Source organism: Gasterosteus aculeatus, chromosome 18 (genome assembly GCF_964276395.1).
Source record: "Gasterosteus aculeatus chromosome 18, fGasAcu3.hap1.1, whole genome shotgun sequence".
Lineage (NCBI taxonomy): Eukaryota > Metazoa > Chordata > Actinopteri > Perciformes > Gasterosteidae > Gasterosteus > Gasterosteus aculeatus.
This window is the reverse complement of record NC_135706.1, coordinates 13,248,370-13,261,468: the sequence shown is the minus strand read 5'-3', so window position 1 is coordinate 13,261,468 and position 13,099 is coordinate 13,248,370. Positions and strand designations below refer to the sequence as shown.

Genomic DNA, 13,099 nt, shown 5'->3' with positions numbered 1-13,099 from the left:
GTATTTGAGAGGAAATGTGTGTAAATAAGAAGCAGTGGCGTCGTTCTGCCTCCTCTGAGGCCTCTGAGTGAAATCTGTCTGAGAAGCTGAAGACGAAGCTTCCGTAATAATAAAGAGACTTCGGCTGTGTTTGCGTCTTTTCATATATTTGCAGCAAAAAGAGAAACGCTTTAAAAGCAGCTGGGAGCCGCATTTCTTTTACGATTTTGTTGAAATATTTCAACACACTCTATTTTTAAAAAGCCTTTAAAACACTTTAATAAATCAGTGAATAAGTTAAATAAGTGGGTTAGTATTAAAAAGGAACTTTTAGTGGCTAACTTTCTTACTATTTCTACAAACTTTTCGGTCTCTTAAGTCTTCCTCTTAATCGAGAATTATGTTTGAAAGGGTTTTTTCCCCCCACATTTTATTTAATCTTAAGTGATTACCAAGTTTTGAGGTGGCCTGGTTACGGCTAAATATTCTTCTCCCCTGTGTTTAAAAAAAGTCACATTTGAAACGTGACAAAATTGCCAGTATTTTTTTTCACCTGAAAACGAATGTTTCCCTGCTCTCAACTCCAGGTAAATATATTATGTGTGAGACATTATTTAAATGGAAACTAAAACTTTTGTTTAACTTTCGACGTCCACCTCCTGACGAGGAGTGTGTGTGTGTGTGTGTGTGTGTGTGTGTGTGTGTGTGTGTGTGTGTTTCGTATTCCCTCCCTCTTTCCACTCCCCTTGTGATTCTGTTTAATCCTCGACTCGAGGAGCATCAGGCCAAGCAGCTGGGTCCCTGAACGCCTCTCCAGAACACAGCTTTCTCCCCGTGGGGGGGCTTCTTCAGTGTTTGTTTTTCTATTTATACAGGAAACATTATACTCTCCACATTTTCAAGAAATAAAACATTTTTATTAAGTGATCTTAGATACGTGACATTTATTGAAGCTCATTTATCACGTGGTTCCTCTCAAATTGTCCAGCGAGTCGCTCTGAAGGTCAACGGAGGGCAGAGTGACGTCCCGGCACCACGTGTCAGGACGTGTGTCTGAACTATTGTGAGGCCGATCTGGATCATTTTTTTCAATTTTGCTGTGTGAGCTGATCGCTGCAGGTGATTTGTGAATATTTGACCAATAGATATCAACATGAAACAGCTGATTCCTCTATTTAATCAAACTAAGTAGGAACATTATGAACTTCCGGACCTTTGCTTCTAGAATGTTTTTTTTAACTGGACCTCTTCACATTTTAGTTGAAGACCCCTGGTTAAGATGATATAATGATGAAAGTCCGCGCGTGTGTGAGTTATGATCAAGCTTTTGCTGCCACCTGCTGGCCATGTGTTCAACACACACACACACACACACACACACACACACACACCAATAAAAACTACTTGTCAAATGATTCATAGAGGGACAAATGTGTAAAAATAATGAGAAAATTGCGAAGAAAAATATATTAATGGACCATACCAATGTTATTTATTATAATATGAACCTGACGTTGTTTTTGAAAACATGAATCTTTAAAAAAATAGAAATAACTTGATCCTTTTTCTCCCTGCTGCTCTTCTCCTCCTTTATAACAGCAGGTGACACATTATAACCATCTCAAAGCTGTGACCCCCCATCCCTCTTGTGACATCATACCTCTGAAATGTGCCGACCTTTGACCTCCCCAACGCGCGCACACACACGCGCACACACACGTCTTTCTTTCCTTTGTCAATAGCTGCTTTTCTCTGTGAATGAAGTCGTCTGCTGCAGTAAAGATGTTTTAATTCCTTCAGATGTTTCAAAAAGAAAAACAGAAACATTCAGTCAATGTTCTGTCCCCAACAGATAAATGTCTAATGTCCCTTAGAGGCTGAGGACATCACTGATGGTCAGCAGCCTGGTGACCTTCAGCATAACACACAAGGTCATGTGACATTTCTACCGTAGATATTCAAGTGGATTCTAGTACTTACATTCATACCACACTGCACTGGTGTTATTGTGTCTTTATTATATTCACACTGTGATACATGTTGGGAATATGAGTGGTGTTTACTGGTTTAATCACATCGGTGACGTCCCTCTGCTGGCCAGGATCAGTCACTGCACCACATGCTGTTTCCAATGAAAGTCATTTATTAACATTAGAAACATACAATTATATTCCTGTTAACCCAAAGTAACAGCTGAAGCTTTCAAACGGTTCTTGTTCAGAACAAACCTGATTATGTGAAATTATATTTGATTTAACTGAACATATTCAGAAAGATTTGAAGTAAAAAAAATCAGCTCAAAAAGAATCACATGTTCATATTTTACTTATTTTTAACATTACAAACAATCCTTAAAAAACCTGCTAATGAAGAACACGCACATATCTCCATGTATCTCATATTGAGGGGTGGGGGGGCAGACAAGAGACCTTTTTATAAAATGTCTTCTTGAACACTGTGACACATAAAGATTAATATTAAACCCTAATTAGGACCCAACATCTAAAAGCTGATTGATTGATTCATCCACAGAGGCAACGAGCACAGCAACATTAAAACACACCTTGCTGAGCTCCTTCACACTTCATCTGCAACACCACAAGTCCCAGAGAGCTGTGGACCCCCCAGAGTCCAGACCAGCTCAGGTACCCCTCACTTGCACCACCTGCATCTCCACCCACATGAACCACCATCAGCTGCACAGACTGAACTATGTGGTGAGCAGAGAGGAAGGTTCTCCATCAGGAGGAGACTCTCCTTCCTGCAGAGAACACAGAGACACTAAGGAAACCGAACCGGACCAGAACAAGAACCCAGGATAAAGAGGTTCAGTGAATGTGGTGTTGAAGGTGTGGAGGTGGATCAGTGTGTCGGAGGAGACTCTGTAGAAGGACAGAGAGCCAGCAGGACAGTCCACATACACTGCTACTCTACCAGAGGAGGAGGAGGAGGAGGAGGAGGAGGAGGAGGTGATGAGTGTTTCTGTCTTATTGTGACGGACAGAGTAACCTTTATCAGAGCCCATCAGACTCCAGGAATGATCATTGCATCCAAACCAAAACTCGTCACTGTCTCCTTTCCTCGTGATTCCTTTGTAACTCACTGATACATCAACGTATTCGCTCCACTCAACCTCCCAGTAACAGCGACCAGTCAGACCAGTTCTACACAGCAGCTGAGGCCTGTGGTCAAATCTGTCTGGATGATCAGGATATGACTGATCGTCCTCCACACGTGTCACCTTTCTGTTGTTGTCAGACAGTTTGAGTTTTCTGTTTACTGTGTTTGTGTCGATTGTGAGTTCACAGGAATCTGATGAGAGAACAAAACACAATACAGCTGCAATTATTAATCATGTGTTCATCTACTGACACTTTGATGATGACATCACAGAGATGAATGAGTGATGTCACACTTACACTTCCTCAGACCTGGTCTCAACCATCGGACTCCAGCAGGCTCCACCCTGAAAGGAGGAGGGGGGGGTCAGAGCAGCATGGAGACATGGACATTACATCACTCTCACACACAGCTTTGTCCTTCATGTCCACATGGACCACCTCTTCTTCTTCTGATTGGCTGATGACCACAGCTCATCATGTTCACTTATTCATCATCTATTATTATCAGTATCATACTGACCATCATCTTCCATTTCACTCAGTTTCCTTCAGCAGTCAGTGAATCAAATGTTTAAACCTCATCAAGTGGTTTCTTTGTCCACTTGTGGTTCAGTGACAACAAGCTCTGACACACCAGGTCCACCATCAGCTGTTGGTTCTTCACTGAGCGTCTGTGGCCGACTGTCACCTGTAGTGAGTCCAATCTTATCATCCAGGGAACTGGCTCTCAGTGCAAAGCACCAAAACCGGGTAGAGCTGAACTCATTTAAAACACCAAACATTCCTGCTGTGATGATCCATCAAGACGGTTTGAACAGATTGTTTCTGACTGTTTGCCTTTTAATAAGAATGTCTGGACTTAAGGACAACACACACTGGAGGCAGATGACCAGCATCTAAACATCCAGGTGCGACAACGTTGACTCATATCAACCCACCATGATGCCGTCAACGTGTTAGGATACACCACTGTCCTCTCTCATAACGTGGAAACAAGAGAAGGCTCCAGAGAAACAAGCCTTCATCACCTTCATGTCTGTTTAGGCTCATCCTGGCTACTGTCCCTCACTACTTCAGTCTGCATTGATGGTCTCATGTGGGACTCAAACAGTTTGATGAGTCTCTGGTAGTTTAAGGTCAACTTGGTGTGTCCGGGTCATATTAACCAGGCTGACAGTGGGACAGAGAAAAGGTTTCCAGCTCGACCTCCTCTACCAGACTGATGGTCTGTGGCTACAGCCTCTTCATACCTAAGAGTCTCCAGTCTCCAGTGTTGATCCTCCAGTCCAGCAGACAGCAGCTTCACCCCTGAGTATCCTGGATGATTGTAGCTCAAATCCAGCTCTCTCAGATGGGAGGGGTTGGAGCTCAGAGCCGAGGCCAGAGAAGCACAGCCTTCCTCTGTGATCAGACAGCCTGTCAGCCTGCAAACACACAAAGGGAAGGTCACTGCAGGACTGAGATAATGTTGAGTACTATGGGGTCACATTAACATGGTCACTGACGGGTTTCCAGTCACAACGAAACACCCACTAATGTCCATCAACAATCTGATAACATTACTGATAACTATGATTGATCTCCAATATTTCTATTTGTAACATATAGAAAATAAACTATACAAAATGTTAATGGAAATATTTGGAAAAATACATATTCTGTTTAAATCATGCAAGCGGGAAGAATCTTATGAATGTCAGAATGTACCATTGATGTAAATAAAGACACCAAGTGGACATTCATTAAATCCTGACCTGAGTGTCTCTAGGTGACAGTGTGGACTCTCCAGTCCACTAGACAGAAGCTTTACTCCTGAATCCTGCAGGTTGTTGTTACTGAGATCCAGCTCTCTCAGACTAGAGGATTGGGAGCGGAGAACTGAGGAAAGAGATTCACAGCTTCTCTTTGAGAGTTTACAGCCACTCAGTCTGAAGAGACAACAACGAAGAAAAAATCTAAGTAGAAAAGATGGCAGCATGTTTTGAGTCATGATGGATGAATCAGACTCTTTCTGTACTTACAGAGCTTTGTTGGAGGCTTTGACCACTGGCAGCAGCCCCAGAAGAGCCTCCTCTGAAGCAGAGTATTTCTTCAGGTCAAACACCTCTAGATCTTCTTCTGATGACAGTAAGATGAAGACCAGAGCTGACCACTGAGCAGGAGACAGTTTATCTGTGGAGAAACATCCCGATCTAAAGGACTGTTGGATCTTCTCCACTAGAGAGACATCTTTCAGTTCATTCAGACAGTGGAAAAGATTGATGCTTTTCTCTGGATAAACATTTTCATTTATCTTCTCCTCAATGTACTGAACTGTCTCCGTATTGGTCTGTGAGCGACTTCCTGTCTGTGTCAGCAGACCTCGTAGAAGAGCCTGATTGGTCTCCAGTGAAAGACCCAGAAGGAAGCGGAGAAACAAGTCCAGGTGTCTGTTAGGACTCTGTAAGGCCTCGTCCACAGCACTCTGGTAGAGAGACATTGTTTCAGGTTCTGATGACTGCAGATTGACCCCAGAGCTTATGACGTTCAGATGGACATGAAGAGCAGCCAAAAACTCCTGAACACTTAGATGTACGAAGCAGAACACCTTGTCCTGGTACAGTCCTTTCTTCTTTTTAAAGATCTGAGTGATCACTCCTGAGTACACTGAGGCTGCTGTGATATCGATGCCACATTCAGTCAGGTCTGATTCATAGAAGATCGGGTCGCCTTTCTGCAGCTGATCAAAGGCCAGTTTTCCCAGAGACTCAATCATCTTCCTGCTCTCTGGACTCCAGTGTGGATCCGTCTCAGCTCCTCCATCGTACTTGACCATCTTCACTTTGGACTGAACCACCAGGAAGTGGATGTACATCTCAGTCAGGGTCATGGGCAGCTTTCCTCTCTTTCTGGTCATCAACACCTCCTTCAGAACTCCAGCAGTGATCCAGCAGAAGACTGGGATGTGGCACATGATGTGGAGGCTTCGTGAGGTCTTGATGTGAGAGATTATCCTGCTGGCCTGCTCCTCATCTCTGAACCTCTTCCTGAAGTACTTCTCTTTCTGGAGGTCAGTGAACCCTCTGACCTCTGTCACCATGCCAACGCACTCAGGAGGGATCTGATTGGCTGCTGCAGGTTGGGTGGTTATCCAGAGGCGAGCAGAGGGAAGCAGATTCCCCCTGATGAGGTTTGTGAGGAGCACATCCAGTGAGGCCGACTCTGTGACATCAGTCAGGATCTCATTGTTGTGGAAGTCCAGAGGAAGTCGACACTCATCCAGACCGTCAAAGATGAACACAACCTGGAACTTCTCAAACCGGCAGATTTCTGCTGCTTTGGTTTCATTGAAGAAGTGATGAACAAGTCCCACCAAGCTGAACTTCTTCTCTCTCAGCACATTCAGCTCTTTGAAGGTGAATGGAAATGTGAACTGTATGTCCTGGTGGTCTTTGTTTTCAGCCCAGTCCAGAGTGAACTTCTGTGTTAAGAATGTTTTCCCAATGCCAGCCGCTCCCATAGTCATCACTGTTCTGATTGGTTTCTTGCTTCCAGCTGAGGCTTTGAAGAGGTCTTCTAGTCTGATGGTTGTTTCTGGTCTGTCTGATTTACAGGATGCTGTTTCAATCTGTCTGACCTCATGTTCTTGATTGACCTCTGCAGTCCCTCCCTCTGTGATGTAGAGCTCTGTGTAGATCTCATTCAGAAGGGTTGTGTTTCCTGCTTCAGCGATCCCCTCAAACACACACTGGAACTTCTCCTTCAGGTTGGATTTGAGTTCACGTTGACCGTTGACGATCTCTGAATGAACAAAAAAAAAAAAAAAAGCAACCAGATAGTACTTTACTTTAATGGTGTAATATCTTTAATGGTCTAATATTTCCCCTGGGTTAAGTTATTGGTTGTATTTTGCTGCATGTCTACCTGAAGCTACCAGAAGACTGACTATGAGAACTTAGAACATGGAAATAATTGAAGTGTGCAATAATTAGACGGTGATACAAAATGGCTCTTCACCTTGACCTCTATCTCCTCCCACAGGATTCGGTTCGCCTGAAACAAGATGTTTTCTGTGATTACTTTGTACATTTGTAGAGTGATAATAGCTGGTATATACGGTCTGTGCTCAAATTAAAATTTAAGCTCTTAATGTGGAGTAGTTCCTCTTATGGAGTGAACACCAGTTATGAGACAGAATTTATAGATTGGTTTTTAATTTCTCCTCCCAGGGTGGTGCCGCGTTATTAAGAACATTTATTAAGAATGATATTGACGTTAATAATTGCATTAATGTCAGTTATTTAGTGTTCATACTTCCATCAGAAGGAGAGGAGCTTCAGAAGAGCTCCACCCTCCTGGGATGAGGAGGATTTATGAAGCACATTCCTCATCTTTACTTATGTCGTATCTTTATTATTCGCATCTGATGCCTTTGTTCCTCTTTTTAACAACTTACCCGTAGAGTCAGAGTTCATTTTTGATAACTTGTCAGCCAGATCGTTCATTTCCATCATTTTCAAAACTTTCATGGCCACCTGAACTGAATCTCTGTCGTAGCACCGAACCATCAGGTCCACCGTGTTCATCCTGTTTGCTGTTTCCAGGTCACAGGGTGGGATTGCTCGTGGGTGTCCCAGGCTTGAATAGTCCCGCAGGTGCCACTTGAACCTTTCAAACTCCTCCTTCATGAGGTCATCTAAAATGTTGAGGATGTCCTTCTTGACCATCTTAAAAAACAAACGGCAGTTTAAAAGTTTTATCAGTTTATTGGTTTTGATACACAATTAAATAGAATTCTTCTCTCTTTTTCTAAGCACCTCTGATGAGGTCAGCGTCCTCTTTGTGGACACAAGTTGGATGAGTCTGGTTTGAAGTTTGAAGGCGGTTCACAGCTTCACCTGCAACAACAGTAATGCCGTGTCATTTGCATTTATCAGACAAAATCAATTCATAATCAAATCATCGTGAAGCAGGAAGTATATGGAGCCAAATCCAAAAGTGTTGGTCTTCTGAAAAAGAAAATTGAACCTGAAAGTTTGCGTTTTGGTCTTGAACATAAAAAATACAACAATGAAAATAAGTGAATGAAAATAGTTTTGGTGTTGAATATACATTTTTGATTCAGTTCAACGCTTTTGAATAAAATATTTATTATCATTCTTCACTTACTTTTTGTTATTTGGGTTCTTATATTTAAAAAAAATATTTTCAGATTCAAATCTTATTTTTTCAAGTTTAAACTCTTTCACTGTCTGACTTTTAGCCCTGATATGCCATAGGGGGCGTGGCATCAACTGAGGGGCGTGGCATCATGAGTGGCAGCTTAACTATGAAGGCTGAAAACCTTCAACCGCAACAATATTCAGAATATGATACCTACCATATAGTAACTATTATAAATATCCAATATAAATATAATATAATACATATATTATGTATTAAAAGATAAATATATTACAATATAAATATATTTATATAAAATCTATTAGAACATGTATGTATATATATTGAGATGCACCATTGAACCTAACGTTAGTTTGTTGGGGAAACACCCGATCAGAGACCAAAAGAGAGAAAGAGACTCAAAAGCCACACAAAACTTCACACAATGAATTATTTTGGATGAAATATGCCTGTTTTCATCCACGTCCTGGTTGTGTGTCCTCACTGCAGTCGTGTGTGCGTCGCAGCTGCGAAGCGATGTTAACTTTAAAGGCTGGCACATGCTTCTGCGTCTGCATCTTGTGGTGAGTCACCTAAGGCCTGCAATCAGGCGCCATGGAAACCGGCCGCAACACAATCACGGGTTGAGCGCCGGCAGCTGATGCCACTAACCCAACCCCATTTAAGCGGCAGGCTTAATAAGGCCTCTCGACCGGCAAACCAACGTACCGCTCCCCGGACGTCGCCAGGGACACCTGGGAATGGCAGACCCCAAGCCCGCAACGCACGGTGATCGAGCATGTCCAGGAGATTCACGCCGGGATAGATCGGGTAATGCCCCTGCTCACGTCATCTGGAAGAGGCTCAACGCCGCCTGGCCCGCTCAGCCTCGGACTTTCATCCCGGGGGATAGAGTGCTCGTCTTGGCGCCCTCGTCGGCCTACAAGTTCCTCGCCTCCTGGCAGGGCCCCTACAACGTGGTGGAACAAGTCGGGCCAGTCAATTACCAGCTTCGGCAGCCGGGATGCCGAAAGGACCACCAACTCTACCACGTGAACCTGCTGAAGAGGTGGATGCCGGGACCTCAAGACCAGCTCGCCGCCTGGGCCGATAAAGAACCCCCTGTGGTCGACATGGGAGAGCAGCTGTCCCCCGTACAGAAGACGGAGCTCGAAGCCCTGGTGAGTCAGTTCAGAGATGTGTTCTGTACACAGCCCGGGCAGACCACCACCATTCAACATGAAATCCCCACCCCACCCGGAGTTGTCGTGCGACAGCGGCCTTACCGGGTGCCAGAGGCTCTCCGGACGGCCATAGAGGAGAAAGTGTGATGTATGAAGGAGCTCAGAGTCATCGAGCCCTCCCGAAGCCCCTGGTCCAGCCCGTTGGTGATGGTACCAAAACCGGACGACACCCTCCAGTTTTGTAACGACTTCCGACGCCTGAACGAAGTCGCCGCGTTCGACAGCTACCCCATGCCGCGAGTGGATGAACTCCTTGACCGGTTGGGGAGGATCCGCTTCATCTCAACTCTGGACTTCACCAAGGGGTACTGGCAGGTCCCCCTCTCGTGTCTCGTGAAAAAATGGCCTTCAGCACTCCCAGTGCCCACTGGCACTACCGTGTCCGGTCCTGGGGTTTGCAGGATATTACCGGTTGTGTTGACGCACTTGTTTCAATTCATGGTTAAAATTCCTTATGTCTGACTTATTAGGGCAATAACTATTTCCTGACTCCTGAAAAAGGCTTGCGCTTGTTGAACAGCATTTCACCGCCAGGACACTAGGTGAAGTAACGTTTTTTGACGAAGACGACCTAGAGAGTGACATCTTTGTGTGTGGAAGGTTTGTTTATTTATTTAACATAGATTTAATTTCCCCGTGCATCGTCACTGCTGCTTTTCATCGCCTTTTTTTCAACATATTTGTCCCGTATTTTCCTCCACAACTTTGTTCCCCTCGACCGGCAAACCGACGTTTGCAGAGATCTCCCTCCATGAATCAGGCCATCCGCGAGTCCTTATAGTCCGCCAATGACGGGTTGTAGAAGTGGTCATATTTACGGACAAAAGCTCTTCAATCTGATTCATTCTCTCGTAAACATTTAATAATGGCGGTATTGTGCTATGAAACCGGAAATGTGAGACTCCGCAAAGGATGTAGTTAGTGGACCAATCCGGACCAGCCTTGCGAGCTGCAGGAGGATTGTGTAGCTTTTGACGCTAGTCTAGAAAAATGGGTCGAAGCACGCTAGGAGGTGTGAAAAGGCACGCAGGGGACTCTTGCGTCTGTGTGTCATTGCGTCTCTCTGAAGGGCTATGAAGGGCTTTACTTCTTCTCCTATAAGAGATATATATATATATGTATATATAAGTATGAGCGTTAATGTCTGTGTTTGAAAGATTGTGTTTCATCAAGAAATATGAAAGCAGTTTGAGGTCGACACAACTAAAAAAAGTGAATATTGTGTATTAAAAGTGTTGATACATTTCTGGTTGAGGAAGGTTTTCAGCCTTCATTGTTAAGCTGTCACTCATGATGACACGCCCCCCTCATCATTGATGCCACGCCTCCCAAGCCATATCAGGGCCAAAAGTGAAAAAACAAGATTTGAATCTAAAAATATCAAATGTACAACCGAAAAATATAAGACCTCAAATATAAAAGCTTCTCTCTGCCTGCTCAAACAGGCGCCATCTTGTTTCCCAGCTTTAAACAATCACACGTTCACAACCGTCAATGATGTCATTCAACCAATCACAGCTCCACTTACTAAGCTTGTAGACATGAACTTCCTCAGTGTGCAGCTCTCTTCTGTCCTCAGCAGGTCCGTGTAGAAAAGGAGCTCCGTGCTTCACTTTCCATCAGACGGAGTGAAGTGTTGCAGCTTGTTAGAGCTTCTTTTATCCTATTTTTTTTACACTCTCTTTTAACAGAGTGGGTGTGTCCTCATCCAACAAAGCATCACAGTATGCAGTCTGACTGGTTGACTAAGTTATTTGGAAAAGACCGGATAATTGCATGCAACGTGTTAGTTCAATTAAAAAACACTATGTACAAAAAAAGGCAGATTACTGGAAGTAAATTTATTAGGAGTTATGACCAAACACAGTACGGACTTTTGGAATGATGCGCTGATTTAAGTCACTGGATCTTAAATGACAATTGCTGTCGTAAATGTGCAGAAGATTTGAGAGGTAGCGAAGGGGTCATTCCCACAATGGATTTGTAGATCACAAGCAGCCAGTGTTGTAGCTGCCTGGTGTGAAGGGAGGGCCAATCCACCAAGCTGTAAAGATCCCAGTGGAAATTTTCTGAGATTTCAGTTTTTAGTTTACTTTGATGCCATTTTATAAATTATATCACCGTAGTGAAATAGAGGAAGGTTGGTCATTTTAACAAAGGTGAATTTGGCAGAGTGTGTGACTGTTGGTTGGAAGTGAGGCTTTGTTCAGACGGAGTGAAGTGACGCAGCTTGTTGTCCTTCATCAGAGAGGATGTGTCCTCACGTCACCATTAAAGTATGTAGTCTGACTGGTCGATTGAGTTTCAGTCAGAGCTGTTCACAGTGTTAACAGGTTCAAAGGTCCTCATGAACAGAATCCTCCTCACTGCTCAAACAAGAGTCTTTCAGGATCAAAACCAGCATCTGTGGAAAAATCCTTTCACCTTGTAAAGAGTTGCTATGACAACAGACTGGATGCTGTAGTTTGGATAATTACATTACATTACCGGTACATGTCATTTAGCTGACGCTTTTATCCAAAGCGACTTACAATAAGTGCATTCAACCATATACAAACTCAGAAGAACAAGAAACAAGAAAGTGCAATTTCCTCAAATGATTTACAATTTGCTATAGATGAGTGACGTTGTAAGTACAATGTAAGTGCTACAATTTGTTAGTCTTTTAGTGGAGGTGGAGTCTGAAGAGGTGTGTCTTTAGTTTTCGGCGGAAGACGTGAAGGCTCTCTGCGGTCCTGGTGTCTTCAGAGAGCTCGTTCCACCATTTCGGAGCAAGGACAGCAAAGAGTCGAGACCAAATAGTTTAGAGCAGTAAAAAAAAAAATGTTTTTTTACATACTGTCACTTCTCTGTGTGTGTCGTCGCGCTGTTGGTGGTATGAAGGCTCAATACTCCCCTCTGCCTGTGGGTGGCGCTACGCAGCGTAATTAATAGGCAGATTTGCTGAGGCGACAATTTAAAAAAGTGAGATTTAAGGCTGGCGCATGTTTCTGCTTCTGCGTCTGCGTCGACGCACTCGTTTCAATTCATGGTTCTGCGTGCGTTGCAGAGCAATTCACCTCCAGAACAGGCGGAGTAACGTGTTTTGTTGAAGACGACCTAGAGAGTCACGTCTATTTATTTATTTGTTTGTTTATTTATCATAGACTTTATTGTCCCGTGCATCGCCACTGCTGCTTCTCATCGCGGACACATTTGTCCCGTATATTACTCCACAACTTGGCGCACTTCTCGACCGGCAAACCGTCGTTTGCGGCGATCTCCCTCCGTGAATCCAACCCGCTTCTACAACCCGCCAATGACGGCTTTGTATACGCGGTCATATTTACGCATTTCCTCCGACAAAAGTTCTTAAATATGCTCCGTTCTCTCATAAACATTCTTCGTTTTAATAATGGTGCTATCGGGCTATGAAAGCGGAAATGTGAGACTCCGTAAAGGACGTAGTTAGCGGACCAATCGCAGCCTGGTGCGCTGCGGGAGGCTTGCGTCGCTTGCCTAGAAAAATGTCTCGACACACGTAAGGACGCAAGGAGGTGTGAAAAGCGACGCAAGGGACACGCAAGGGGGTCTTGCGTCTGCGTCGCTCTGAAAACGCAGAAGCATAAATCC

At 44.0% G+C, this 13,099-nt stretch overlaps 1 protein-coding gene across 1 annotated transcript; it reads right to left on the bottom strand.

Moving 5' to 3' along the window:
* Positions 1–1,977: 1,977 nt before the first annotated feature.
* On the bottom strand, positions 1,978–11,154 carry LOC120808246 (NLR family CARD domain-containing protein 3). Its single transcript, XM_040160991.2, has 9 exons — positions 11,016–11,154; positions 7,898–7,978; positions 7,537–7,807; positions 7,098–7,133; positions 5,123–6,881; positions 4,856–5,029; positions 4,352–4,525; positions 3,399–3,445; positions 1,978–3,291 (listed from the first exon to the last, which is right to left on the bottom strand). The coding sequence occupies exons 3-9, from the start codon at positions 7,805–7,807 to the stop codon at positions 2,690–2,692; spliced, it is 3,063 nt and encodes a 1,020-aa protein (XP_040016925.2). The 5' UTR covers positions 7,898–7,978; positions 11,016–11,154; the 3' UTR covers positions 1,978–2,689.
* Between the last annotated feature and the right edge of the window lie 1,945 nt (positions 11,155–13,099).

Excerpts from the sequence above, each read along its gene's own strand:
- LOC120808246 (XM_040160991.2), bottom strand. The coding sequence starts at position 7,807 with ATGGTCAAGAAGGACATCCTCAACATTTTAGATGACCTCATGAAGGAG. Across the intron at positions 7,134-7,536 it reads AATGAACTCTGACTCTACGG|GCGAACCGAATCCTGTGGGA; the intron begins GTAAGTTGTTAA and ends ATCTTGTTTCAG. Across the intron at positions 5,030-5,122 it reads AAAGCCTCCAACAAAGCTCT|ACTGAGTGGCTGTAAACTCT; the intron begins GTAAGTACAGAA and ends TTGTCTCTTCAG.